The sequence below is a fragment of the Perca fluviatilis genome, chromosome 14 (genome assembly GCF_010015445.1).
Source record: "Perca fluviatilis chromosome 14, GENO_Pfluv_1.0, whole genome shotgun sequence".
Taxonomy (NCBI): Eukaryota; Metazoa; Chordata; class Actinopteri; order Perciformes; family Percidae; genus Perca; species Perca fluviatilis.
In genome coordinates, this window is record NC_053125.1 from 3923431 (window position 1) to 3951234 (window position 27804).

The window sequence follows — 27804 nt, forward strand, 5'->3', positions numbered from 1 at the left end:
TTCAGCTGCTTTTTAAAAGATTCGACAGAATCCACACAACGTAGCGAGAGAGGCAAGTCATTCCACAGCCTAGGAGCCACTGCTTGGAATGACCGATCCCCTCTAGTTTTAAAATTAGTGCGGGGAACCACTAATAGCATCTGACCTAATGATCTCAGACTACGGGTGGGGGTATGTAGCTGTATCAAATCAGAGATGTAGAAAGGAACTTGACCGTGCAAGGCTCTGAAAGTAATGACAAGAATTTTAAATTGAATTCTATACTGGACTGGTAACCAGTGAAGTGCTGCTAAAACAGGCGTGATGTGTGCTCTTTTGTTAATGTGCATTAAAAGCCTTGCAGCAGAGTTCTGAGAACTGAGAGATTTTATTACAAGTAAAAAGACTGTTACAGTAATCTAAGCGTGAAGAAATGAAAGCATGAATGATCATCTCTAATTCATCCTTAGTGACAAGTGGTCTTAACTTAGAGATATTTCTCAGGTGGAAGAAACAGTTCCTAACTAATAATTTAGAGTGGTGATCCAACGACATAGCTGAGTCAAAAACCACACCTAAGCTCCTGAGACTCGGCTGGACAGACAAGCCTAAGTCCCCAATATGATGCTTTATCTCAGGGATACGACTTTCAGGGGCAATAATAGAGTTTCTGTTTTTTCAGAGTTCAAAAGCAGAAAGTTGTCACATAACCAGTGTTTGATACTAGACAAACAGTTTATTAAAGATGACAGTTTGGAGAACTCAGTTTCCTTAAAACAACAGTAAAGTTGGATATCATCCGCATAGAGATGGTACGATATGTCTCTAAATTGACTAATTATCTGTCCTAAAGGAAATATATACAAGAGGAACAGAATAGGTCCCAAGACAGACCCCTGAGGTATCCCACACGACAACTCTGCAGTTTCAGACAATATCTGATTAACATGAACACTAAAACGTCTACCAGAAAGGTAGGATGAGAACCATTTTAAAACTGATCCAGACATCCCAACCAGATCCCAAGTCTATTTATCATAATGGTATGATCGATAGTGTCAAACGCAGAAGAAAGGTCCAATAGGACCAAAACTGTAAAATCCTTTGAATCAGCTGACATCATAATATCACTAGAGATTTTTAGAAGTGCAGTTTCCGTAGAATGCCTTTTACGGAAACCAGACTGGAATTTATCAAACAGCTCGTGCTTCTCTAAGAAAAGGGTGAGTTGCTCTGCTACAACTTTTTCTAAAATTTTTGACATGAAAGGTAGTTTTGATATTGGCCTGTAGTTCTTAGGTTGAAGTGGATCCAATGTGGGCTTTTAAGTACAGGCTTAACAAAAGCATGTTTAAAAAACTAGGAACGACACCAGTTAAAAGTGAGGTATTTAGCATCTCAACAATGCAGGGGCCAATGGAGTCAAAAGCTTGTACAAATAGCACAGTAGGGACAACATCCATAGGACAAGATGAGGGTTTCAAAGTCTGTAGCAGAGAAATGATGTCATTCAGTGTCACAGGTTTAAAAGTGGACCAAAAATGAGCGGGAGACAAGTCACATGCAGAGTTCTGAGGAAGTGATGGTAAGATGTTGGTCCTAACATCTCTGATCTTATTCACAAAGAAGTGGAGGAATTCATCACAGTCCGATTTAGAAGACACACTTGCTTGTGGGCCAGAAGGAGACACTAAAGCATTAATGGTGTCAAATAAAATTCTGGGGTTATGCTTATTTGAGGATATAAGCTGAGAAAAGAAACAAGTTCTGGCCTTTCTCAGCATCTCGTTTAAAGTAACCCTTAGATCCTTAAGGTGAATCCTATGAACCACAAGTTTAGTAGTTTTCCAGAGACGTTCAACTTTTCTACAATCTCTCCTAAAACTTTGGATTGTTTCATCAATCCAAGGACAGGATTTTTTATGAGGGATAATGCTTGATTTAACAGGTGCTATTTTATCTAAAATTGTTAAACACTGAGTATTAAAAGACTGGATAAAAACATCTGCATCACTGCATCCCATCAGAGAACATGGGTCGAACAAGGCAGAGAACTTCTCAGCAGCATCATGATTCATAATCCGCCTTTGGGCCCTAATTCTCAGGGGCGGAGGATCAAGAGGAAAGTTAATCTCAAAAAACACACAACTATGATCACTCACAAGAACATCTTCCACACGTGCATTTGCTATATCTACACCAAGAGAGAAGACAAGGTCCAGGGTGTGACCCTTAATGTGTGTAGGTCCAGTAACGTGTTGAGTAAAATTAAAAGAGTGATAGAAAGGAGATCAGCAGCTGTGTTACATGTAGAATCATCAATATGCAGGTTAAAGTCTCCAATAATTAAGACCTTTTCCAGTTTGATGATAGACGACAGGAAGTCAGTAAAATCAGTAAGAAAGATGTTTGCCGGGCCGGGAGGGCGATAGATCAACACACTATAAAAAGTGTTAAAAGAACCTACTTTGAGCATCTGTGATTCAAAAGAGGAAAAACTTTCAAAGTTTATGGCTCTACATATGAATCTGTCACAATGCACAGCAGCAAGCCCACCTCCACGGCTTGCCATGCGGGGCGTCCCAGTAACAGAGCAGCCAACAGGACAGAGCTCATTTAAATGAACAAACTCATTTTCCCTTTGCCACGTTTCTGTAAGGAACATAAAATCCATATTCTCACTAGTAAAAAGCTCGTTGAGAATAAAAGTTTTATTAGAAATGGAACGAGCATTGAGCAAGGCAAGCCGTAATGATGATGGCAGACCGGCATCCTCAACAGCTGATTGTAACGGAATGGACCGTAAACAGCCGACGCGGTCACGTGATCTCCAGCTGCGGCGAGCGGTCAGTCTCTGGTCAGACAGCACAGCAACAATCTGTATCGGCAGTCTGGGCAGGTCCACATTCCCACCAGCGCATCGCTGGGACAGAAGAGGCACCCGTCCAACGGGCAGAAACATCCGTGGGTACTGCGGCTGGGGAGTAGGCCTAATTCCACCAGCTTCCTGGAGGGAAAACCGGCGCAACCACGGGACCGTTCTCCGCGACAAGGCCAGAGAACCCCCGTCCAGAAAGATCGCCTGGTCTTGACCTGAGCTCCAGCTCTACAGCCCCGTCTCCGCGGTCTCTTCTTGGGATTACCAGGGCTCCTGGATGTAAACAGGAGCCGGTACTCAGATGAGGAGGGAGGACACACGAGGGGGGGCGGAAAGGTTTGTCGGAAACTTTCCCAGCTATCAAAGAGTCCTTCCATAGACACTCTGATGTCCAATAACGACCGTCGATCATAAGTCCGAGTAGCAGAGATGCAATCGTTAGACGATAGGGCTGATATGACAACAAATAAGACGAGTACAGACATGGAAAGTTGACACAGATGTGATGCAGCAGCGGCCAAACCAAACACAGGCGCCATCTTGTATACTTCAGATACAGTATTAGGGGACCACTAAGGTCTATATAAAAGCATCCAAAGAGCACCATGTCATGGGACCATTTAAAGGGAGGGAGAAATACTCTGAGTTTCATTGAAGATGCAAGACAAATGGAGCTCAGCGTAAATTCTTGCAGGAAGACTTCTAACTTAATCACATTCTCTCGCTTCTAAAACTGAACAGCTGTTAGAGGCGCTCAATTTTATCTAACCAATCATAAGCGGCCTTGAATTTCACAAGCCAATCACAGCACGACACCCCTGTTTTAAACCTGTCTCTCTCTGCTGCTCAGTTGTCATTTCAGGCTAAGAACACAACCCTCCTCCTCCCCTTGCTCCTCCGGTCTTCATCCTGCACGGCTCCTGGTTCCTCCTCCGACCAGACTGCCGTCGGCTCCTTGGTTTGATATTCGGGTTCCTCACAACGCCATCAGTGTCTAGACTGCATCGGGGGATCAGCTTCTGGCCTTCTAACCCCCTAATTATATATATCATTTAATAATGATGGAGTCTAATCTCCAAAGACTGTACATGTCATATCATGCATTCGTACAATAAATCTTTGCATATCTGCAACAAAGTCTCTCCTGATTGAAATGACACATCACAACATCCACAGTAACGTCTCAAAGCACTTAAATACACTTCTACTTTGTCAATTTGTATGCACAGTATGAATACTTAATGTTGTAAAACTATGGCTAAATATTGTTTCACATTTTCACTGATCTCTTTTCAAGAGAATCAGACAACCAACCTACAACAATAATATTACAAATAAGGTTGGATAAGTAGCCTGGAAACCAGACTATGTGCAAGCCCACGGATGGCACCAAAAGAAGGATTGAGTAAATAATCAGACCTAGTAACTTCGAGCCATCAGTGGCCTTATCATAAATACAGTGGGTATGGAAAGTATTCAGACCCCCTTATATTTTTCACTCTGTTTCATTGCAGCCATTTGCTAAAATCAAAAAAGTTCATTTTATTTCTCATTAATGTACTCAGCACCCCATCTTGACAGAAAAAAAAATTTATTAAAAAAGAAAAACTGAAATATCACATGGTCATAAGTATTCAGACCCTTTGCTCAGTATTGAGTAGAAGCACACTTTTGAGCTAGTACAGCCATGAGTCTTCTTGGGAATGATGCAACAAGTTTTTCACACCTGGATTTGGGGATCCTCTGCCATTCTTCCTTGCAGATCCTCTCCAGTTCCGTCAGGTTGGATGGTGAACGTTGGTGGACAGCCATTTTCAGGTCTCTCCAGAGATGCTCAATTGGGTTTAGGTCAGGGCTCTGGCTGGGCCAGTCAAGAATGGTCACAGAGGTGTTCCGAAGCCACTCCTTTGTTATTTTAGCTGTGTGCTTAGGGTCATCGTCTTGTTGGAAAGTGAACCTTCGGCCCAGTCCGAGGTCCTGAGCACTCTGGATGAGGTTTTCTTCCAGGATATCTCTTTACTTGGCCGCATTCATCTTTCCTTCAATTGCAACAGTCGTCCTGTCCCTGCAGCTGAAAAACACCCCCATAGCATGATGCTGCCACCACCATGTTTCACTGTTGGGATTGTATTGGGCAGGTGATGAGCAGTGCCTGGTTTTCTCCACACATACCGCTTAGAATTAACGCCAAAAAGTTTAATCTTGGTCTCATCAGACCAGAGAATCTTATTTCTCATAGTCTGGGAGTCCTTCATGTGTTTTTTGGCAAACTCTATGCGGGCTTTCATAGGTCTTGCACTGAGGAGAGGCTTCCGTCGGGCCACTCTACCATAAAGCCCCAACTGGTGGAGGGCTGCAGTGATAGTTGACTTTGTGGAACTTTCTCCCATCTCCCTACTGCATCTCTGGAGCTCAGCCACAGTGATCTTTGGGTTCTTCTTTACCTCTCTCACCAAGGCTCTTCTCCCACGATTGCTCAGTTTGGCTGGACGGCCAGGTCTAGGAAGAGTTCTGGTCGTCCCAAACTTCTTCCATTTAAGGATTATGGAGGCCACTGTGCTCTAAGGAACCTTGAGTGCTGCAGAAATTCTTTTGTAACCTTGGCCAGATCTGTGCCTTGCCACAATTCTGTCTCTGAGCTCCTTGGGCAGTTCCTTCGACCTCATGATTCTCATTTGCTCTAACATGCAATGTGAGCTGTAACGGCTTATATAGACAGGTGTGTGCCTTTCCTAATCAAGTCCAATCAGTTTAATTAAACACAGCAGGACTCCAATGAAGGAGTAGAACCATCTCAAGGAGGATCAGAAGAAATGGACAGCATGTGAGTTAAATATGAGTGTCTCAGCAAAGGGTCTGAATACTTATGACCATGTGATATTTCAGTTTTTCTTTTTTAATAAATTTGCAAAAAATTCTACATTTCTGTTTTTTTCTGTCAAGATGGGGTGCTGAGTGTACATTAATGAGAAATAAAATTAACTTTTTTAATTTTAGCAAATGGCTGCAATGAAACAAAGAGTGAAAAATGTAAATGGGTCTGAATACTTTCCGTACCCACTTTATATCAGCAGCGCCAAGTGTCAGTACAGAAATGAGAAATGAGAAATATATTAAAGTCATATAAGACAGTGTTGCCCATTACATAGTTTGTCCACCACTGATAAGTTTATTTTTGGAAATGAACAACAAAATGAACATTGTAATAGTGTGATATTTATAATATATATGCTACTTCAGCATCAAAAATTAATATTAGTCACAATCTAATTTAGTCTAAAATGCTTTAAACCCATACAAGGACATTAAAACAATTTTAAATAAACCTAGCATAACATCACTTTGTAAATGTTTTTGAATTTTGGTGTGAGCAATTACAAGGATTCTTCTATTCAGATATTCATAAAATAAAGTGTCGCTGTGGCAACAGAAATCTTGAAATGCATATGCCTTTCTTGTATTTCCATCTCTGTCCTGACATTGAAAAATAATGGTTCATACAGGCTTTGTTTTGGAAGTTTGTATGAAACCCATTTCACTTTGTCTGTGAACATCTTGTCAGAGTTGCTGTTTTTTTCATAGCAGGCACAATAGGCACAAAGAGAATCAAATTGGGTTTTTTTTGTAAATGGAGTTGGCTATTGTGTGCATCCACACAGCTGACCATATGGGCACAGTTAAGCTTGGAGCCATGCTTTTTGAGAAAAGATTTCAGTAATTATGTGTAAACCATAGAACCATGTAATTTATCCTGAGTCTATACAAAACACCTTGTTATAGCATGAAAGACACCAGCAGGGAAAATGAGCTGGGAACTGCGGGGCAGGAGTGAAAATGAAAATACACAGAACTGTTGAGAAGACTGCAGATAAGAACAGAGAAGGGTCAATACTGAAACCTTAACAAAAAGTTCTGTTGCGAAACTTAGTTATTTATCCTGGCAGCGGGGGCCTCCAGTAACTGGCAATTTTTGCAATCATGAGATTTTTCTTTTGCATAATCATCAGTTCCCTGCAAGTAATGCAGGGTCATGCAGTTTGACCATTCCAAAGAAAAGCCTCAAATCCACTGAGAAAATGAGGAGGCTATTTGATACAGCACTGCAGCTGGAGCACAGTAGTTTCATCAAGGTACTTTTTTACTCTTTTTATCCTGATGAACACATCCTTAGCATATACCAGGACTAAAATTACAAAACACTGTCATTTTCACAACTCCTCGTTAAAATTCAGGACATTGTTGGTGCTGTAATGATGATCTCATAATGAGAGTGATGGGGACAGACGGTGGAGTCACGCTGTTGTTTTGTGAAATATGCCATTGATTCATTCTTTATAGTAGCGCTGTTGCCTAGCAGAGGACATGTTCAAAAATGTTGGAGCATAAAAAGTGGTAGAACACATCACTCTTTTCCCCGCTGAGTCACACCATATCTCTTTCATCTTTCTGCTGATTTTATTTGTCTCCACATCTTTCTGACATTATCATGTCATTATTCTAAATTAACATTTAAAGTTAACACTTTAAAACGACTCTACGTCAATCATTTATGAGTCTAAGATGAACACACATGAAATGAGAGAAGAGACCGAATGGATGGGTTTCTTTTCTTTTCGGAGCAATTCGAGTGATGGAAAAAATCAATGTGAGAAGGACAACATGACGTCATTCCTGGCTGCATGCAGTGTCGCTAATGTAGGATTTAAAGCTCATTCTACTCTTGATGTGAATGAAAGATACATCTTGAAAGCCAAACTGTAATTTGTATTAAGGGTGGCGTAATTTGGGCACCTATTTAAAATAGATCTGTATAGATGTATCAAATAGATGTATCTGATCCCTATTTTCCACCGGGCACGTCTGTGCTGCATTCTGGAAGCTGCGCAACCCCCACGAGCAATCGACAATGCTTGATATTTCACCACCTGCGTCGCGATGTGTCCCAGAATTATGCGTGATGGTGTCATTTTTACGCTTCCCATTGTTGACTTTCGAGTTGCTGCCCCTCATTTGCATAAAGTTGAATCCAAGGCAACTTCATGGAAAACAGAAGCAGCCGGCTCGGCTCAACGCCTCTCAAAAGCTGACAAAAATCTTTTAAACGTTGTCGATCTGAAATGAAGACAGATTCAGCAACTGTATGGCCTATTTCTCGCTTAAAATAGGAAAAACTATTTTTGTAAAATAGGAGATCATACTCCAAACGAGCCGCCATTATGGTCGGTTTTGAAATCCAGTAGCAGACAGACCAATGTGATGCCTTCGTCCAATCAGCTGCAGCCATCGTGGTTGTAGGAGGGTGTAGACTATTTTCTTTGCTTGTCAGTGGTCAGTGAAGAGAAACTGACAACTGCTGGTGGCGATCCCTTCCATGAAATCAAGGCGTGTATGGACATGCACCATGAAGTGGCTCTCCGTTCCACTCCACTAAAGATACGCGCCAGGTCTATTTTTTATGTGAGCCGCAGGGCATTAGAAAGGCAGGGCAGGAAGTGAAACAGTGAGAGCATCCAGTCAATTTACCAAAAGTTGCCTCCAAATATCGTATATAACCTCCTCTACAACACCATGGACAACGGGAGATTCATCTTGGAGGTGAAAAAACATGATACGGCATCACAGACTCTTTTTAAAAGGACAACACCAAAAAAGAGACGCCATAGAGTTTAGTTAGCTTAATAAACACGTGATTGTTTTTTCAAGTACTTGTAGAGACAATAAAATCTCTGAGTCGGGCATAGGGGTTATGCTTTGTAACTCGGTGGGACTCTGGTTGATCTGCAGCATCATAAGCAATGTTTAGATGTTTAAATTCAATTTTTATTTTAACTTTCTTTTTTGAGCATAAAAGTTCATTTTGACCTTGGAAACACCATTTTGACAAAACAACTCTCCAATTGTATTCATCAAAGTGTGTTTCTCAGGTGTTGGGGAATGCTACTGTATATGTGAAAAATCTTTCTAAATCTTTTAGTGGCTCCAGAGGAGGCTGTGTGAAGTCTAATTAATGTCCTCAAGTGATGTAAGTGGGTCTAAAGTAGCCTGGGTAAACCCTGACGAACTTCCGGCAAATTTGAGATTTGCTCTGCAGGTCAGTCTGGCGAAGAGCCCATTCAAACCCATTTCCAATGTCCTCAAAATTGAGGCACCAATCACAACCGCTGAGGCAGGCTTTACACCAATCACGACCGTTGAGGTGGGCTTTATACCAATCACGACCGTTGAGGCGGGCTTTACGCAGATGAGGATAGCGCAGCAACGGCGAGCAGCTTTTTGTTTACATTCAACATGACGGCCATGACCAGCGAGCTGCAGGTCAGTCTGACATATGGTGATTTCATGGCGGTCAACGTTACAATTAACAACATAAATTATACGAGTTACAGTTCTCAAGGACGCACGCACACACGGACAGAGACACAGTCTCTTTTTCCTTTCTCTCAACTTTTCCGCCGTGTGTGGCGCGTACCTGCAGTGCTCGCGGTGTGAAGCGCGTGTCCACTTTATTCTTGCACATGTAGGGAACCTCGTGAATTAACCTGCAACATGTCAGCTGTTTGGACATTCTTCAGCGTGTGTGCAGAAGATAACAAGTTTGCAATATGCAACACCTGCAAGGAAAAAGTAGGGCGTGGACTTCTTATGTACTGTCTATGGGCGTGGAGGGACGACACCAAAAACCACAATCACATTTTTTTAGTTGGATATTGGATGTGAAAAGCGTCACCTGGATCATTGGTCTGATTGGTTGAAGGACTATCCAATTGCGCCCAGAGGCATTTGAGTGGCGTCCGTTGGTGACGCCCCTTTGGAAATGAACTGTCAATGAACCTTTCCCAGACCCACTCTCAGTTACAACTGAGAAGGGTCTGGTGTCAACCATGCTAGGTCTAAAGTCTTGTTGTGGAGTGAAGTTAGAAAGACAGCTTAGCAGACCTCTGTAGCGCCTCATCTCTGCTGCAGGCAACATACTAGCTGCTACTAGCATATTCAATCAATCAATCAATCAATCAATCAATCAATCAATCAATCAATCAATCAATCAATTTTATTTGTCACAGGAAATCTTATGAGGAACAATTCCAGTGAAATGTAATGTAATACACCCAAAGCTGTTCTCATGTAATCAAAAGTAAAGTGCTGTACAGTAATTTGTATGTATTCCCAGTATTTTTTGACATTTATTGACATTGACTGCTGCTGTATAAGACCACTCTGGACTGCATAGGGAGGAGGTCAGGGTGGATGGGCGGGTCATAAAACACAGGGGTTTCAAGCCGGAGAGCGGGGAAAACACGAGACTTTCACCCAGGAAAAAACATGTTTGTGTCCCGGGAGTGTTTTAAGCCAAACCACAATCTTTATTCTAATGTTAACTAATTTAGTTGGTGCCTAAACTTAACTTTCATCGCTGCATGACGCTCAACTTTTGTTGTTTTGTTTTCGGCTAAACTCCACTGCCACGGGCAGCGGCCGGATCGGAGCGATCATGGGGGGACATTCTCAGCGGTGAAACGCAAACGGGGGCTGGAGTATAGCTAACCTAGCTAGGTGGAAAGCTAACGCTAGCCAGCCACCTGTTCCATCAATGCTGCTTGCAAGTGTCTGCTCATTAGACAACAAACTGGACTACATCCAACTTCAACGAAACTCCCATCGCGAGTTCAGAGACTGCTGTTTTTCTTGTTGTGGAAACATGTTGCCGGGTAAGAGTGGAGATGGGCTGTGTTAACACGGGCTTTAATTAGCTGCTTGTATCCAATGAAATGCTAACTGCTGGGGGAGTTTGTGACTAGTAAATGCCGACCATTATACATTTCACGTAAATTTACAACTGTGTTTATAATCGGCTACATTTAGCTATTTCACACACATGTAAAGTTCAGCTAACGCATACTAGCATTAGCGCTTGGTGGACTGTAAACACCTGTTTCGTATGTCGTGCCTCACTGTTGGTCTGTAAACGGTAGGCATGGCTTTGGAGTGGAGTCTAAGCAGCGAAGCAAGTGCATTCTGGGATTTGGTGTCTTTCATCCATATGAGCCAAAAACACATTTTCAAATTTATATAATTTTGAGGGTTAGGCCTAACCCTAAAGTACTTGGCAGTTACTGTACTTACAGTTCAGAAGAATGTAAAAGCCAGTGTCTGTTCAGTCCAGTTTGTTCTGGCTCTCATTTTTTTAGTTGGATATTGGATGTGAAAAGCGTCACCTGGATCATTGGTCTGATTGGTTGAAGGACTATCCAATTGCGCCCAGAGGCATTTGAGTGGCGTCCGTTGGTGACGCCCCTTTGGAAATGAACTGTCAATGAACCTTTCCCAGACCCACTCTCAGTTACAACTGAGAAGGGTCTGGTGTCAACCAGGCTAGGTCTAAAGTCTTGTTGTGGAGTGAAGTTAGAAAGACAGCTTAGCAGACCTCTGTAGCGCCTCATCTCTGCTGCAGGCAACATACTAGCTGCTACTAGCATATTCAATCAATCAATCAATCAATCAATCAATCAATTTTATTTGTCACAGGAAATCTTATGAGGAACAATTCCAGTGAAATGTAATGTAATACACCCAAAGCTGTTCTCATGTACATATAGTAATCAAAAGTAAAGTGCTGTACAGTAATTTGTATGTATTCCCAGTATTTTTTGACATTTATTGACATTGACTGCTGCTGTATAAGACCACTCTGGACTGCATAGGGAGGAGGTCAGGGTGGATGGGCGGGTCATAAAACACAGGGGTTTCAAGCCGGAGAGCGGGGAAAACACGAGACTTTCACCCAGGAAAAAACATGTTTGTGTCCCGGGAGTGTTTTAAGCCAAACCACAATCTTTATTCTAATGTTAACTAATTTAGTTGGTGCCTAAACTTGGTCTCAAGTGAGTTAGACGTTTATTGTGAATACTCTTGGCTGGTTGGCTTATTCATAGTGTGAATTCAGGACACACTTGTATCCATTTTTATATAAATATTAATTTTTTCTTCGGAAAATCTGATATTTTACACACAGGTAAAGGTGCGCAATATCAGCGCTTTCTTAAAATAAATCACAAAAGTAAAAACAATGCGTTTTGGTAAATAGTTCCTTATTTGATTATCAATAATTAATATAATTAATTAATAATATAAATAATTAATATCGGTTATCGGTATCGGCCACAATTTTTACATTGGTGCATCACTAGGTTCAGTAGTTTGATTTGGTTATGTCTAGCCTTAAGCGCCCTCTTGTGGCGTGTTTGGTAACTTCCGTTTTATCTGCGTGGGGTTGAGTTCATTGTAAAGTGTCATGGCTGAAGAGCGGCTCGCTTGGTGAAGTCATGGCCCGCATAAGGCTGTAAGTTACTATTATTTGTCATGTAAATATGATGTTTAGTAGGTTTAACATGTTTGACAGTAAATTCATTTAGCTAAAGATGCAAATGTGCTATAAACGAAACGTAAAGTGCTGGTGTAATCCGTGATGAAAAGTGATTGTGTGCAATACATGGGCAGTAGTTAGTGCCGTATGCTAGCGATCTTTTGTTATGTTAATTAGGCTAATTTGGACTCCGTGATTTCAAGCTATTTCCTAAAACAAAGAATATAATTATCAAATGTACATGAAAATGTAACATTTAATGCTCAATGTGTTGATTTAATGTTTCAATTAAGTGCTTTATTTAGGCAGTAAATACTGTTCAGTCAGCTATGTACCTTGAATAATATGTACAATTCTAATTGCTGTATTTTCTTTGTGTTTACAGTTTTACAATGTTAAAGATCAATGAGAAAAGATTCATGAGATTAAAAGCCATGAATCAACATCTCGCCTGTTCACTGTCTGTCTAGCTGGATAGGGAAGTGACAAGTCTAGCGAGGACAGAACAGCCATTAAACCAGAGCACGTTTTCCTAACATCTCCGAATGCTATGTACGCAAACACTAGTCTCGCTTTGCCAGACCCTCCTTCAAAGCCCGCTGAAGGAGGGTCTGGCAAAGCGAGACTAGTGTTTGTGTAAGCTCAGCCAGGAAGACTATCTAATGTTACTAACTCATTTTCATTCTAATGTTACTAACTCATTTTCATTCACCTTCCCCTCCCTCTCCACTCATCAGCTGATTAGGGGTGTTTACTCTTTTAGTTAAACCAAACAGATTTAGCCACAATCTCTCATCAGCCAATTACATCATTGCAGTCAATAATTAAATATTCTCCTCTCCATTGCTGTCCGCTCTCATTTCAGCGTGAATCATCGCGACCCTCCTCCCTACAGTTCATCATTTCCAGTGCCCAGGTCTGAGCTCACCAGAGCTTGCTCCCTCTTCTCATTCATCCATATCTCAGCATCCATCTTCATTTTTCACCATCACCAACAGTGTCTAGACTCCATCGGGGGTATTCTACAATACGCACGGCTTCTTGACCCCTTTTAAAATATGATGATTTATCATTTTATTGTGCACACATTAATAAATTGTTCACTCATATTGAGGTCTCTTCTGATTGAACTGCTACTAGCTGCTGATTTTCACTGGAATATGTGCCATGCAATGCAAGCCAGAGCTGACAGATGTCTATCGAAGCTGGCGTGTGAGTGTGTATATCCGTTGTCTTTAAAATATCTCAAGAACCGTTAATGAGATCTACTTCACACTTGGTGGGTGTATTCCTGGCTATGTAATGACATAGTATCGCAGTTTTGGTGAAGTTTCAACATGCGACATGTTCGATATTAATAAAGTGTGAAACCTTTTTTTAACGATACAATGTAAAACTGAACTGACCCACATGTGCAAAAGACGTCACACGTAGCACGCTGTAGTATGAGCCTCTGTACCGCTGTGGGCTAACAGTAGTGGGCTTATTGACAGCGGTTCACCCGCTCTGACTGCGCTCCACTTTTTTCTGCTACCAACATTGCATGATTTTCAACAGTAATGTAATGCTGGATGCTAGTTTAATGAAGTTTAATGCATATTATTTTAATTGTGATATTTTGTGAATATCTGAATCTGCAACGTAACCAGTAACATTTATCTGTCAGGTAAATGTAGTAGTACAATTTTTTCCTCTGAAGTAGAAGTACAAAGAAAACGTTTTGAAAGGGGACTGCACTAGTTTTATTAACAAGAAAAGATATAGAAAATGTGCTTGTACTCAGCGAACTCCAGGACATAATTTATCCATCTATTAATGTACTACAACATCAATGAATGAACGTCAAAGGCTTTTGTTTTTCAGTCCAAGAACAAACTTGTCTGTCTCAGCTCACACTGGGACTCCATGAATGACTGGATATTTAGAACCCATTTACATTCTGCTGGCTTACAGATCTCTATTCTCCCCCATGTCTGCTCTGTTTCCATCAAAGCTGCTGTCAACAAGCAGCATCTGGCTACCTTCCCAGATCAGGACAGAGGGACTGAAGAGTGCAGACGGACGTAGACAGCACTGTACCAGCCTCTATCAGATAGAAAAATATAAAGATTTTCTTACGAAAAAACTTGCTAAAACTCTTCTCTGTTTAGATTTAGAACAGGCTTTGAAATTAATTCCTACTAAAGCCCCACTGAGCTGTAACTTGATGTCTCTTTTATTGGATCAAATTCATGAATATATATTTTTGGGGACACACATCCTGAGGACATGCAGCATCTTTGCCAGGCGAAGGCTTCATTCTGAGCCTTCAATATGAAAGGCGTTCCACATTAAAACCTGTCTGAGGCTGTGAAAATTTAAGACTTTTAAAACTGCTGCCTGGATCCCCAAAGAGGATCAAATTATTCATTTTAATGACAATCTGTTCTGACAGTGCAAGTTGAACTTTCTGTTATGAGAAGGTGTTTCCAGTCTCAGTGGCATTAAAGGCTCAACATTAAGCTGCACAATAATACTTCTTTTGACATTCAAATAAACAAATACCTTTTCTGTGTCTACAGGTCTAAGTCCAAGTGAGCCAGCTGTAGTATAATTACCAAGTACAGTAACATAGGCCAAATATACAAACCCCTAATCATATTTGATAAAGATGAGTTTCAGTAGTTATTAAAAGTAAGTTTTCTCAACTGCGACCAAAAAAATGATAGCTCGCTTTGTATAAAACAGTGGTTGGCGTATTTTCTAGACATAGTTATGCTTGAGCTCTCTACAGCAAGTATTAACTAAGCCAAATCATCGACTATAGACCTATGGAAAAACGCAGCAGCACAGGTATCAGTCCTAAGGACCTCAACATCACAAGAAGTAGAGGAAAGCGACTAGGCAAGGTGTGATTTCTTTTTTTGTTTTTGTTTATTTGTTTGTTTTTGTTTTCTCGAGACCACAGCGGGTGGGGGGTGGGAGAGGATTTTGTTCTTGTTCATTTGTATTTGTCTGTTCTGTATGTTTGAAAAAATATAAAAATAATAAAACGATCAGGATAAATCCCTGTGGTTCCACTGAGTAGCCTCCGAGGGAGCATCGCCCCCCGGATAGCGCCACTGGTGACCAGGATAAAGCCAGTGGTTCCTCCGGCTACGCGGGAGAACAGTCGGTGACCAACCCCTGTTGGTCAGTGCGGCCCTATTGCTCTGGCGACACTCTTTGGTTTATTGCTAAAGGGACCATGAGTACGACACTTCAACTGTCAACACGAACTTTAACAGGCCTGCAACGGGGGTTTTATTTTATTTTGTTATTTTGTTATATCTTTATATCGTTACTGTATGTTGAATTACCAGTTATCTCAGGGTAGTGATATTAGATAAATAATAAATAATTTGCACTACTCTTAATGTCAATGCTCATTAATGTTGTTTAAAAGCTGTGTTTTATAATACTGACTCCGGCTCCACTCACTGGTTAGTAAAAACCTTTATACCGTAGGGTTGTTTAAAGCTACACTGGTTACACTGCAGGCTTAACAGGTGAGAACCATACCCTAGGGCCCAGGTTACACTAACACCCTTTTAAGGCAAAAGAGGGCTACACATGTATTTCCCGTTCATTTAAATAAAGCCAGATGTGTGGCCAGGATAGATCAGTCGGTAGAGGGGGCACACATATACAGAGGTTTATGCCTCAACGCAGAAGGTCCAGGGTTCGAGTCCGACCTGGGACAATTTCCTGCATGTCTTCCCCCTCTCTCTCCCCTTTCATTGCTTTCCTATCATTAAAGGCAGAAATCCCCGCCAACAAAAAAACAAAACACAAATGATTTTGCATACTTTGCATTTGTCACAATTCAGTGGATGTGCTGAAAACATTTCAGCTTTGTAGGACGTATGCATTATTTATTGAAACAATATTAAAGTTTGAAAAATAGCATTCCCCAGGAGAAATCTAGCTGGTGGGAAATCTGATTTCTTTAATCACTAACCCCAAAACTGGAAAGCAGGTTTCTCGATTACATGACAATATTTAATTTATATTTTTTATTATAACAACGTATCAAATGACAACACAGAAACATCAGGCTCGTTTGAGATGAGCCAGATCTGCGCAGAATCGATCACCGCCGCTCAACGCATGCTGGTTAGATTTTTGTCCGACTTGATCCCGACTTGCTCTGACGTCATGAACAAGTGGGCAACGATAACCTCACGAGATCAAGGCGGCTTCAGTTCTGAGACGCAGGCAGCGCAGTTGCTTTTCACCGACTGCAAGACCCAGGCGGACCCAGGGCATGCTGGGAAACGCCGGCCTCTCAGCTGATCTAACAGCTGATTGGTTCAGAATCGACTCAACATGATGACATTTTATATAAACTTTTTATAAGACTAGTGCTTAGGGACCGTCTACAAACTACAACACCGAAAAGAGATACAACAAAAATATTTATTAATTTAATGATTAAATAAGGTAGTGTCTCCAAACTCCAAACAAGCACTCGTCTTACTGCCGGTAGCGGTAGCAGCAGAGAGTAGCAGACATCAGGCAAGTGTTATTTAAATAAACTCCTGGTGTACTTACAAACTTTCCAATGCCTCGTTTTATGAGTACAGGACCTATTTGTACTACTGTAGAAGTTTGGTACCATTCCGGGCATTATTAGTGGGGTAATTTACGAGATACACCTTTGGTTCCATTAGCACCTGCACTAAGCCATTCGGCTGATAGCGCTAACTCGCCCAATGTTAGACCAAGGGAAAAAAGCTTCTGGGGGGGTGTTTGGCTCGAGGTCATGGGTCAAAGGACCCTAGGGTGAAATTACTCCGAACCATCTCTTTAATCTCACCACTCTCATAGCCAGTGTTGGGAAGGATACTTTCAAAACGTATTTCGTTACAGAATACAGAATACATGCCCACAAATGTAATTTGTAACGTATTCCGTTACGTTACTCAATCTAAGTAACGTATTCTGAATACTTGGATTACTTCAGGATTACTTCCACATTGAATTGCGTTTTATAAGTGTAGGAATGCAGCTATCACATCCAGCTTACTAAACAGGCCTATAATGGTGTGTTCTTTTTATTCCAACTAACTGAATGTGTACCTGAACAAGCAGATAGATTATTGTATTGGTAGTCCCGAACTGCATACTACAAAAATCTAACCGCAGTCTTGCTACCACGAGCTAATTTTAGCTAACGTTAGCTAGCATGTCAAACGGGGCTAGTCAGTCTTTAAACGGCTCTGGAGCTAGTAAATCAGCACGTAGGAGAATGTAAAGTCGCACGTCAATGTTAAAATAGCAAGGTGACCGGTAAAACTACAGCAGACGACTACCCTTGGCTAATTAAAAAAATAGCTTACTTTAAGATGCTTCTTCAGGTTGGAAGTGGAGTAATTTGGACGCTGAAAGGAGGTTGGTTGCTGGCAAGCAGGCATTCTCCCTGTTCGTTCTTTAATGTGAAATGCTGTTTGAATTTTCAAGATAGAAACTTATTCCTTACCTGGCTCTGTCGTGCCGGTTCCGACTCCATTGTGACTGATCACGCAAATAGCTATTTTTTTCAATTTCATAGAGTTGCCTTAATTTAGTCAGAGTGAAAAAACTCGTGAAACAGATAAGTATCGTCATGTAATCCATTGATTTCAACAATGTAACTGTATTCTAAATACCAACTATTTAAATTGTAACTGTAACGGAATACAGTTACTCATAATTTGTATTCTGAATACGTAACTCCGTTACATGTATTCAGTTACTCCCCAACACTGCTCATAGCATCGTTTCCAGCAGCAACAAGCAGCTTGTTTTAACTGAAAAAAAACTCTGATGAAGCCACTGTACATTACCTACTCAGCAGCAAACAGCAGACAGACTCAGTTAGAGACTAACTGGTGAACACAGTGGAGACGAAAACGAGTCAATATTGGACTTAGATTTATCAGGACACAAACACAACTCCAAATGAATCACAATGTTGCTCTGTGTCTGCTGGATATTACAGAGCAACATTATTTCAAAACACCACTGTGCCTAAGTACAGCCTCACAGAACTGCTAGCATGGCTGAAGACTTTTTTTCCCTCCACAGTCGCACGTCGGTAAATTAGGGAATGTATTTGTGCTCCCGGGGGCGGTTCAGCGAAAAGAGGAGGCGTGTTCCGGCGCAAAAGTTCCCTGATGCTATTTTGCAGTTTCAGAAAACAATTCCGCCACTGACCAGGAAAAACCTGGTCTAAAGTCAGTGGCGCTAGTCTAAAGTCAGTTGCGCGTTATTCAGATGCTATTTTAGGGGCGCATGCTTGGCCATTATGTAGCGTGAAAAAGAAAAATATTACTGAAAATGCACTTCAGGTGTTTGGATAGGTCAAGAGGCACTTTACAGTACAGTCTTCAAAAAGTTGCAGCATTCTTTGTGGCTTGTTATGTTTTACACAACATTTCCATGAATCATGGATGTGTTGATGACATAAATGAGGAAATATTAGAGGACTTGTGTGAGAGAGAGATGTGATGTTGAACTACAGTGGGATTGGACACTCGATGCGCTCCTGGTGGAGCGGGTGGACGGAGATGGAGTGGGGGGAGGAGGAAGGGGCACAACAGGAGCAGGTGGTGCGTTTGGAGGCCCACGCTCCATGGCTGCAGCAATCCTCTCCAGACTTGAGGAGATACGCCCGAGAGGCTGCAGCAACATCGCCACCCGGCCAAGACGGGCATTTATTACTTTGCCGCATCCCAGACTGCTCCCGAAGGTGTGCGCCAGGAAAATCCGCCGTCATAATAGCAATCCGCCGTGGAACAAGCGCGCCTGCTCTTAAAGGGAATGTGAGATGACGCTCTGATTGGTTATTTTCACGTTACGCCCAAACCACAACTAGCTACTTCAGACCAACCCATTTTAGATTTGCGTCGGGCGCAAGACTCATTTATCCCGCCGGTATAATAGCAACAGCGCCCGAGATACGCCCACAAAGCTACTTGCGTTTCACGTTTGATACTTGCGTTTCAGATCGTTAAAATAGGGCCCTAAGTTGTGTTTTCACTGTCCCTGTCAAATAAATAAATAAATGAGATGGGACATTGCAGTTATATGGTATATGTCTTTGACCACCCACAGGATCCAGTTTACTGTCTACTAGACTGAATCAAATCCAGCATTTGAATCAGTACTAAATACAATATGTAACCTACTGCAATTTGTCTGGGTCAAATCAAATCAGTGCAGCTTTACCTGAACTGGTAACATAAATAACAAAAAGACACTGTAACAGTGTTTCCTTTACAGTACCTGACTCCTGAGCAAGTGCTGAGAGCTACCCAGGAATCTGGATGTCCTCTCACATGGCCATGGTAGAAGCAGTGGTCCTGAAAAAGAAAATATTACAATCAATACTTAATATGTATCTGGAGGAAAGCTTTAAAAGCTATGACAATGTTTATGCAGATATGCCTCGGGTGCAGCCAACGATGTATCAATCTGCTGGATTGACTCAGTGGTGTTAATGTCCCTAAAGCAGGCCAAATGCTCCAGCTACAGCTGTCGGTAAAAACACTACCCACTAGGTCTAAACAATGACTGATTAATACAGCTCTGTTTGATGCATACGAAGGTTGTAACTTTGCCACTCAAACATCCTGATGAGGATTTGAAATTGCTTGAAACAAAAGAAGCTGAATTTGAAGAACGTTAATAATAAGAATGCAGGCTGCTCGGGTGTGTGATGGACCGTGTGTGAATTGAAAGCTGTTCAAGTGGCATTGAATGCAGACTTAGAAAGACAATGTTTCCACACTGCCTTCATCAGCAACATCAACATGTTAACAGAATTTATACTATGGTCTGGGTAAATACTCGTCCTCTGAAGACCACAGGATGGCGCTAACACACAAGCTGCAAGAAGTAAATTGCACTGCCCCTCTGAACTGACTTTGTTTCCCAGCGAATGGTGTTATCTCACATCTCGATCACTAGCCATATTTCCATCTAATTGTCAAGTGAATTTTAAGCAAATTTTAAAATGTTGCAAAAAGGAAACGAAGCGTCAACTCGTTTAGAGCAAATAAACTAGACTATGCAAAGCGTAATTTCGGCAGGCAATTGCGCACCGCAACTCCACTACGGACCTTTTGCCACAAGTGCTGCACTGGATGGGACCCATTTCCCGATCCTTCCCCCATCCATCACTATTATAGTCATGTGAGTTACATGTTCGCTACGTCACAACTTATTCGGCAAAGCTGTTTACATCTCCCATTTTGCGCATTAACTCTTTTTCGAAAAAGGCAAAAACCACCTTGAGCGAGCGTAAAAACCTTTTTGCGAATTTGAGGACGTTTTTATTTTATTTTTTAATTGTGCCGTTTCCGTCAACATTTGCTAATGCAATACTTCAAAATGCGCATAAAAATACGTTGATCAAAACACGACTACTGTTTAGGCCACTACTTCCAGCCGACAGTCTTGTTGTTAAACATACTGTCACATTATATTTACTGATTGCTGAGCAGACCATAAATATCTCTCGTTGTTAAGCATGGCAAGTCGTATCCAAGGTCTGTCCTATTTACTAGAGCAGTGCTATATATATAGCTATATTCCACTTGTCTTTTTGTTTAATTTATTTTCTTACTGACCATATGCAAACCATTTAACCTTTAGGCCTACATTTTTCAAAATAAGTGACAGAAGTTACCTTTTGTGCTTTAGTTCCCTGCTGTACTAAAACATTCCGAACTGTGACTGTAAACCAGATTTTTGTGTACTGTAACAGGTTTCATGCTTCTTGCGGTCGGCCCAATCGGGGCGGCGCGGAACCTTAACAGGGGCTTTTACTTTGAAAACTGTTAGGATGCGCTACTAAGCCCTTTTGTCACACTTGAGCGTGAAACCCATAAAATAAAAAAAGATTTACCAGTCCTGATGCATGTACAAACCATCTGGTTGTTCATACAGATTGCTGTCAGAGTGGCGGTCAGAGCAGTGGTCAGAGTGGCTCTAAGAACAGACTTCTTCTGTTCTGTAGCCAATCATTGCAAGGTAGGTAGTCTGCGAAACCACGTATGTGTTGTGTCTGTTTTTCACATAACTTAGTCCAGAAATTGTTCAAAGGTGTTTATAATATTGTTAATGTTTAACATAAGAATTCACCTGTTTCAATTGACCTGTGACTTAAGACAGGAGGTGTAGTTTTGAGCTCGAGTTTTGCGCAAACTGCGTTTGATGAGGTCACGCATCTGACAAATAGGGGAGGGGGTCTGCGGTCTCAGAGGGTTAGGGGATTTATTTTATTTTTTATGTTTTTGTCACACCTTGCTCAGAGCTAACAGTTCACCTTTTACTAAATTTTTTTCCAGCAAATTACGGTAGGGTACTTGAGACATGTATGCGTGTACATTCTGAATATGGCTGAGCTTTCAATCCTTTCAGTTAACATCAGGGGGCTAAACGGGCAGATCAAATGAGCTAAATTCCTGGACTATTTAAGAAGGAAGAACATAGATGTGGCGCTCATACAAGAGTCACATTTACGTAAAAGAGATGTAAATCGTCTACAAAATAAATACTTTAAGGTTGCTGCCTCATCTAGTGACGACACCAAAACCAAGGGCTTCATTGTGTTGCTGTTGCGGAAATGCACACTTATCAGGCAAAATATCTTATATATGTACCACGATAAGGAGTAGGAAAATAGCCTTTGTTTTGGTATATGCACCGTCTACATATGATGAAAACTTTTTCCCGCACCTAACCAATGAATTGCTCTCTCTCTCAACAAATATTCACTAATTATGGGGGGAGACATGAATGCAGTGCTAGATTTAAATCAGGATAGATCAGGGTCAATCACACCAAAGCCCAGAAACATATATCAGACGTGTTCAAAGCAGTTGTGGAATCCCACCATCTTACAGATATATGGAGGATGCACAATCCTACTAGCAAGGACTACACCTTCTTTTCCACATGTCACCTCACCCACTCTGCATTGATTGTATTTTGTGCTCCAGTGAACTTAAGGCAATGTTCCACATGATAGCAATAGAACCAGCAATTCTGTCTGACCACAATACGCTGATAACCACATTCTGTTGTGATATGTTAGGAGAAAGATCTAGGAGATGGCAATTTAATAATTCCCTTCTCCAGAACACAGCTTTTGATGCAGAATTTAGAACCAAACTAGCTGAATTTATATCAATTAATACCGACTCAGTTCCTGATCCCGCATATACATGGCAAGCAACTAAAGGGTTTATTAGGGATTTCCTCCTTCACGCTCAACTTGAAGAGGAAAAGAGAGGACAAGAGAGGCAAAGATTGCGGAGTTGGAAGAACGCTGTAAATCGTTAGAGCAATCTCTTAAGACTTGTTTTTCTAAAGCTACACATAGCTGAGTTCATAATGCACAGAGTGAGGCAAAATTACTATTTTAACGGCTTTAAACCAAGCAAATTGCTAGCAAAATCCAGAACTACTATCAACAGCAACTGCACAGACCGAGATATCTCAACAAATCCTAAGGATATCAGCGCCACTTTTCAATCCTTTTACTCAAAGTTGCATGAGTCCTCCTGCAACTCAGATCTGACACAGTGCCAGGAGTTCCTAAAAGAGCTAAATCTGCTTCTTCTTGACACAGAGGAGGCAGAAGAACTGGGTAGACCTATAACGTTAGAGGAACTTAAATCTGCATTAAAAACAGTTAAAAAAGGGAAAACACTAGGGTTGGATGGAATTCCATCAGAGCTTCTTCTACAGTATTTTGACATATTAGGACCTACCATTTTACAAGCTTTAACTTTAGCCATAAAGAAGGGTACTTTTCACCAACAAACCAACACTGCACTGATCTCTGTTATGCCAAAGAAGGGCAAAGATCCTACAGATTGTTCAAATTACAGGTCCATCAGCCACATCTGGACTGATGTTAAGCTTTATTCCAAAGTCCTAGCTCTCTGCTTAGAGCGCTTTATCGAGAAGCTAGTCCACCCCAACCAATCCGGTTTTATACCGAAGCGTCATGCTGCAGACAATATATGCAGATTATTTCATGTAATAGAAGAAGTCAAAAACCTTCCAACAACGGCAGTAGTTTTATCAGTGGACGCGGAAAAGGCTTTGACTGCCTAGAGTGGAACTACTTGTGGCAAGTAATGGAGATGCTTGGTTTGGGAGCTAAATTCATTGACATGGTACGTACTTTATACAGTATGCGAATCCCACAGCCATAGTCTCAACCAATGGCTTGCACTCTCAGCCATTTCCCATCGAGCTGGGCTCGCAACAGGGACGCCTGCTCTCCCCCATGCTGTTTGCAATCTCTCTTGAACCATTAGCCCAAGCAATAAGGCAAAATAAAATATGTAATGTCCAGATTAAATCCAATAGCAGCTCAATATCATTATTTGCGGACGATATTTTGTTGTACATTTCTGATCTTGAGGACTCTATTCCAAAAATTCTTAAGATCTTCAACGAATTTGGCTCAATCTCCGGCTATAAAATTAACTGCAATAAATCGAATCTTCTTTTATGGAATAACATGTGGCTTCAGCCAGTAGTGTTACATTACCAAACCAAAGCAAAATTACATATTTGGGCATCACCATACACGCATCCCTACAGTGAGTTGTCCAGGACAACTATAAAACTATATTTAGTAGTATTCAAAGGGATCTGGCCAATTGGTCTGCGCTGCCGGCATCACTACAGTCAAGGATTGCTGCTGTTAAAATTAACATAGTTCCTCGTGTGAATTTCTTAAGTACAATGATCCACTTACCCCCACCGATAAATTTCTGGAAGAAACTTGATACCTTAATTCGGCAGTATATTTGGAATAATAAACAACCTAGGCTAAAATACTCTACCCTGCAACGTACCACAAACACGGGAGGCCTGGCCCTCCCCAACCTTAAAGTGTATCACAGAGCCTTTCAGCTACGGCCCTTAGAGTGTGGATGGACCCCTCATCTACAGCCCTATGGAGAGAAATAGAGCAAAACCTCACTGGAAGTCTAAGACTGCAAGACCTTGCCTTTACAGGTGTGTGTCCAAAAAAGTGTATGCTAGCTATGGCCCTATTATCACCAACACATTGAATAACTTTAAACAGGTCGAGGAGCAACTACACTACATTAAGTGGCATTTGAACACCCCAATTTACACCTAATGTCTGGTAACAAACCTTTTGTTTATAACCAGTGGAGTGACAGAGGTATTTATACTCTAGACCAGCTATTAGATGATGAAGGTATGTTAAGTTTTGAAGACCTGAGAGCTAGCTTTGAGATCCCTAGGACATCCTTCTTCCTTTATCTTCACTTAAGATCAGCCCTAAAATGTAATGGAGTACCATGGGGGAACAGTCTTGAGATGCACCCAATCATTAAATGGCTTGTTGATTCTCCGGTGAGAGGATTAGTGTCCGGGATTTATACTAAACTGATGCAAGTATCCGTAGGAGAACTCCCAATACTAAAGAAATAGGAGCAAGAGTTGAGCTAGGAGCGGAACGTAATTATTTGGGAGACAGTTTGGGACAACATTTCCCACAGTTCCAAGAACCCAAATGACTAGCAGATCCACTTCAACATATGCCATAGGACATATTGGACTCCTCAGAAGAGATATGTCTCTAAAGCCATTCCTACTTCCTATTGCACGTTCTGCCAACCTGAACAAACTGGACATGGTCTGGGAGTGTGAACAGGTGCATGAGTTTTGGAATAAAACAACAATAATATCTGATGTGATAGGATGTTGAATTCCTACTGACCCGATTGTTTTGTTACTTAATGATGACTCTAAATTACACCTACTTGGGAGACAGAAGAACATTTGGCTAGCTAGATCAAATAAATGATAGCTCAGCGCTGGCTCCCCCCCCCCACTCGCTTTGTATAAAACAGTGGTTGGCATATTTTCTGGTGTGATTTCTGTTTTTTGTTTGTTTTTCTTTCCTCGAGACCACAGAGGGTGGGGGGTGGTTGTTGTTCTTGTTAAATTGTGTTTGTTCTGTGTGTTTAATATAAAGACAATAAAAAAATTATAAAAAAAATAAAATGTTGGTGCACGGCTGACCGCAAGAAGCACGAAAGACGTTTTACACCCTAATGAATTGTGAATGGTAGGCCAGCAGTGAATGTGGAACTTTTTCAGTTCTGTTCACTTTCCTGGGAAAAATAAAGGCTGAGGAGACGAGAGACTTTTTAATACCAGAAGCTACCACAAGCTGCCAGAATACCTGACTTGCTCCGCTCACTACAGTTTTGTAACTTGTACAAAAGGAAAGAAAAATAGAGACAAAGAAACACACAAAAACTAACACTTTCAACCTTTAAATTACGAATGTATCACATCTTTAATGATTTCAAACAGCAACTCTGTCTCTTGGCGTTAAGACCTGCTGTTAATGTTGAAACAGGATTTATCACCATAAGGTTTAAATGATGCCTGCATCTCAATTTTTGACAATTCAAAAGTCTCTATCAGCTCATCAGAGAGTGAAATGATCTCTTTCATTTGAGCAGCAGCAGCAGCAGCAGCAGCAGCAGCAGCTGTGAGTGCTCTGTTAGCACCAACAAAACAAGGGTCAGTGAGAACTCTCCCTGCCACCCCTAAGCAATTAATTAGTCTGGTTACAGGTACAGGATGTGATGTGAATGCAGTCCAAGAAATAGGCCCACTAGGCCTTGTTTCAACTGCGTGGGGAACAACCTGCCATCTGTGAGGGCCTACTGTGCAGAAAACCAATGTCACATCTGCAGTTCAAGCTGTGTGACCAAAGTTGGAACATCAAACATGTTTGCAGCACGTTATTTTAACCATTTTAGTTCACTTTGTTTGACCATGTTGTAACTCTCTCTGAAATTGCTTGTGATTGAATGTATTTATTTATTTTTGACTGCACTGCAGTAGTAGTTACAATTGTCAATGTTGTGACACAACATTGAGGATTGTCACTGTTCCAGGTACTCATTCTCAAAGTGGAGAGAGAGATTTTTTTTACTTAGCAGGGACTACTTGAACTAGCCACACAGCAAGTGAACGTGGTGAACAGTGGGTAACTGCTTGCATAACCTAAAAAGCTCTAAAACTAACCATTCATTTGAATCAACTTTTATTTGTTTAAAGAAGCACTGCAACCAAACATCTACTGATGACAAATAGATGATTTGGTTCCTATGATGTTGATCAAAGGGCCAATCAGGGTGCTTAACCACCTCCGATCATCAAAAACGCTTGAAATGTGAAACGTCTGGAAAGATTCTGATAACTGGAGTCTTTAAAGATTGAAATCAAGTGACTTCAATGGACAAAGAATGAAGAGGACTGGGATTTTGCTAAATACTGTTGATGGAAGACCAAAGAGGCAATCACCAAAAGGATGTTTTTATCCTGCAATTTTGAATCTCAAAATTTGAATCTCTTTTATTTCTGAGGAAACTAAGGTCCTTTAAGGCAAGCAGCAAACATTTTATTGTTTTCTATCAAAATGTATGGCCTTTGCCTTCTTTGACTACAGGATGATGGGCACTCTGTATTGTCTAGTATAATAGCCTTAAATAGTAACTTAACACCAGGCCTTAGACCCTTGTGTCAAAGCATTTGAGTCTGAAGTGGATTTGGACATTGAGTTTCACAATGTAAGCATTATAGTCCATCCATCTTTGTCTGCTTATCTGGTGTCGGGTTGCGGGGGGAGCAGCTACACACTAACATGTGCACTGTTAGTGTAAGATGATGTATTGTGTATGTATGTGGCATAAAACCATTTTTTTGCATGCATGTTTTGAGTTTGTACAAGCATTATAGTGTCTTTTGTATATGGTCTTGTTCTAGTCATATTATTATTGTACTTTTTAAAATACAGATTTCCACCAAAAATGAGAACATCTCAGAAAATCTTCCCTAACAGAAACAGACTTTTTAGTGTTGAGCAACAGATTACAGATATTTTCATCAGATATTTTTAAATTTTTAATGAACAATGTTTATTAACATTTGACACAATGAAAGAGGTGCACTTAGTGTACACACTGAAAAAAATAATCTGAGTGGATGTAGACTTTATGTAATTAAATCTATGATATTAACAATCAAAGTTTAAATTTGTGTCCTTACATGAATATATCATGTTTTGAATTAATGTGCATTTGTTCAAAACACAAGACATTGTAAATGTTTTCCTTTACAAAATGTATCGAAGTAATCCAAGCACATTTTTATGGGTACATACACACAACAACAATAACCTTGTTTAATTTACTTAGTATAAAATAATTGTGAAGTTGGAGGAGCCGCGTCACTACTTGAACTTCCCTTCATGTTTTGTTGGTCTGGAAACCCTGTGCTAACGTTATGTTAGTACAGTTCAAAAAACGAGGCTCTACATGTAAGAAAAGGTTGTTGTACGTGGTTAGAAGCCGGTGTTACTAATGTTACCTTTGTGTCTTGCTGGTCTGGAAACCTCTTGTAACGTTATTCCAAACAAAGAGGGACCTGCTGAGCGGACTGAACTTAAGGTTACAATAAAGTTAGCAAAGTTGCTAGTTAGTTAGGTTACTACAATCTTTACCGGTTT

The 27804-nt window shown here is 41.0% G+C and overlaps 1 protein-coding gene across 1 annotated transcript in view; it reads right to left on the reverse strand.

The window, feature by feature from the left end:
* The window catches only part of adam19a (ADAM metallopeptidase domain 19a), a 314399-nt gene that overhangs the window by 119445 nt on the left and 167150 nt on the right, over positions 1–27804 (reverse strand). The window contains exon 5 of the mRNA XM_039822508.1: positions 19506–19582. Coding sequence (XP_039678442.1) covers positions 19506–19582 — 77 coding nt within the window. The remainder of the gene's footprint in view (positions 1–19505; positions 19583–27804) is intronic.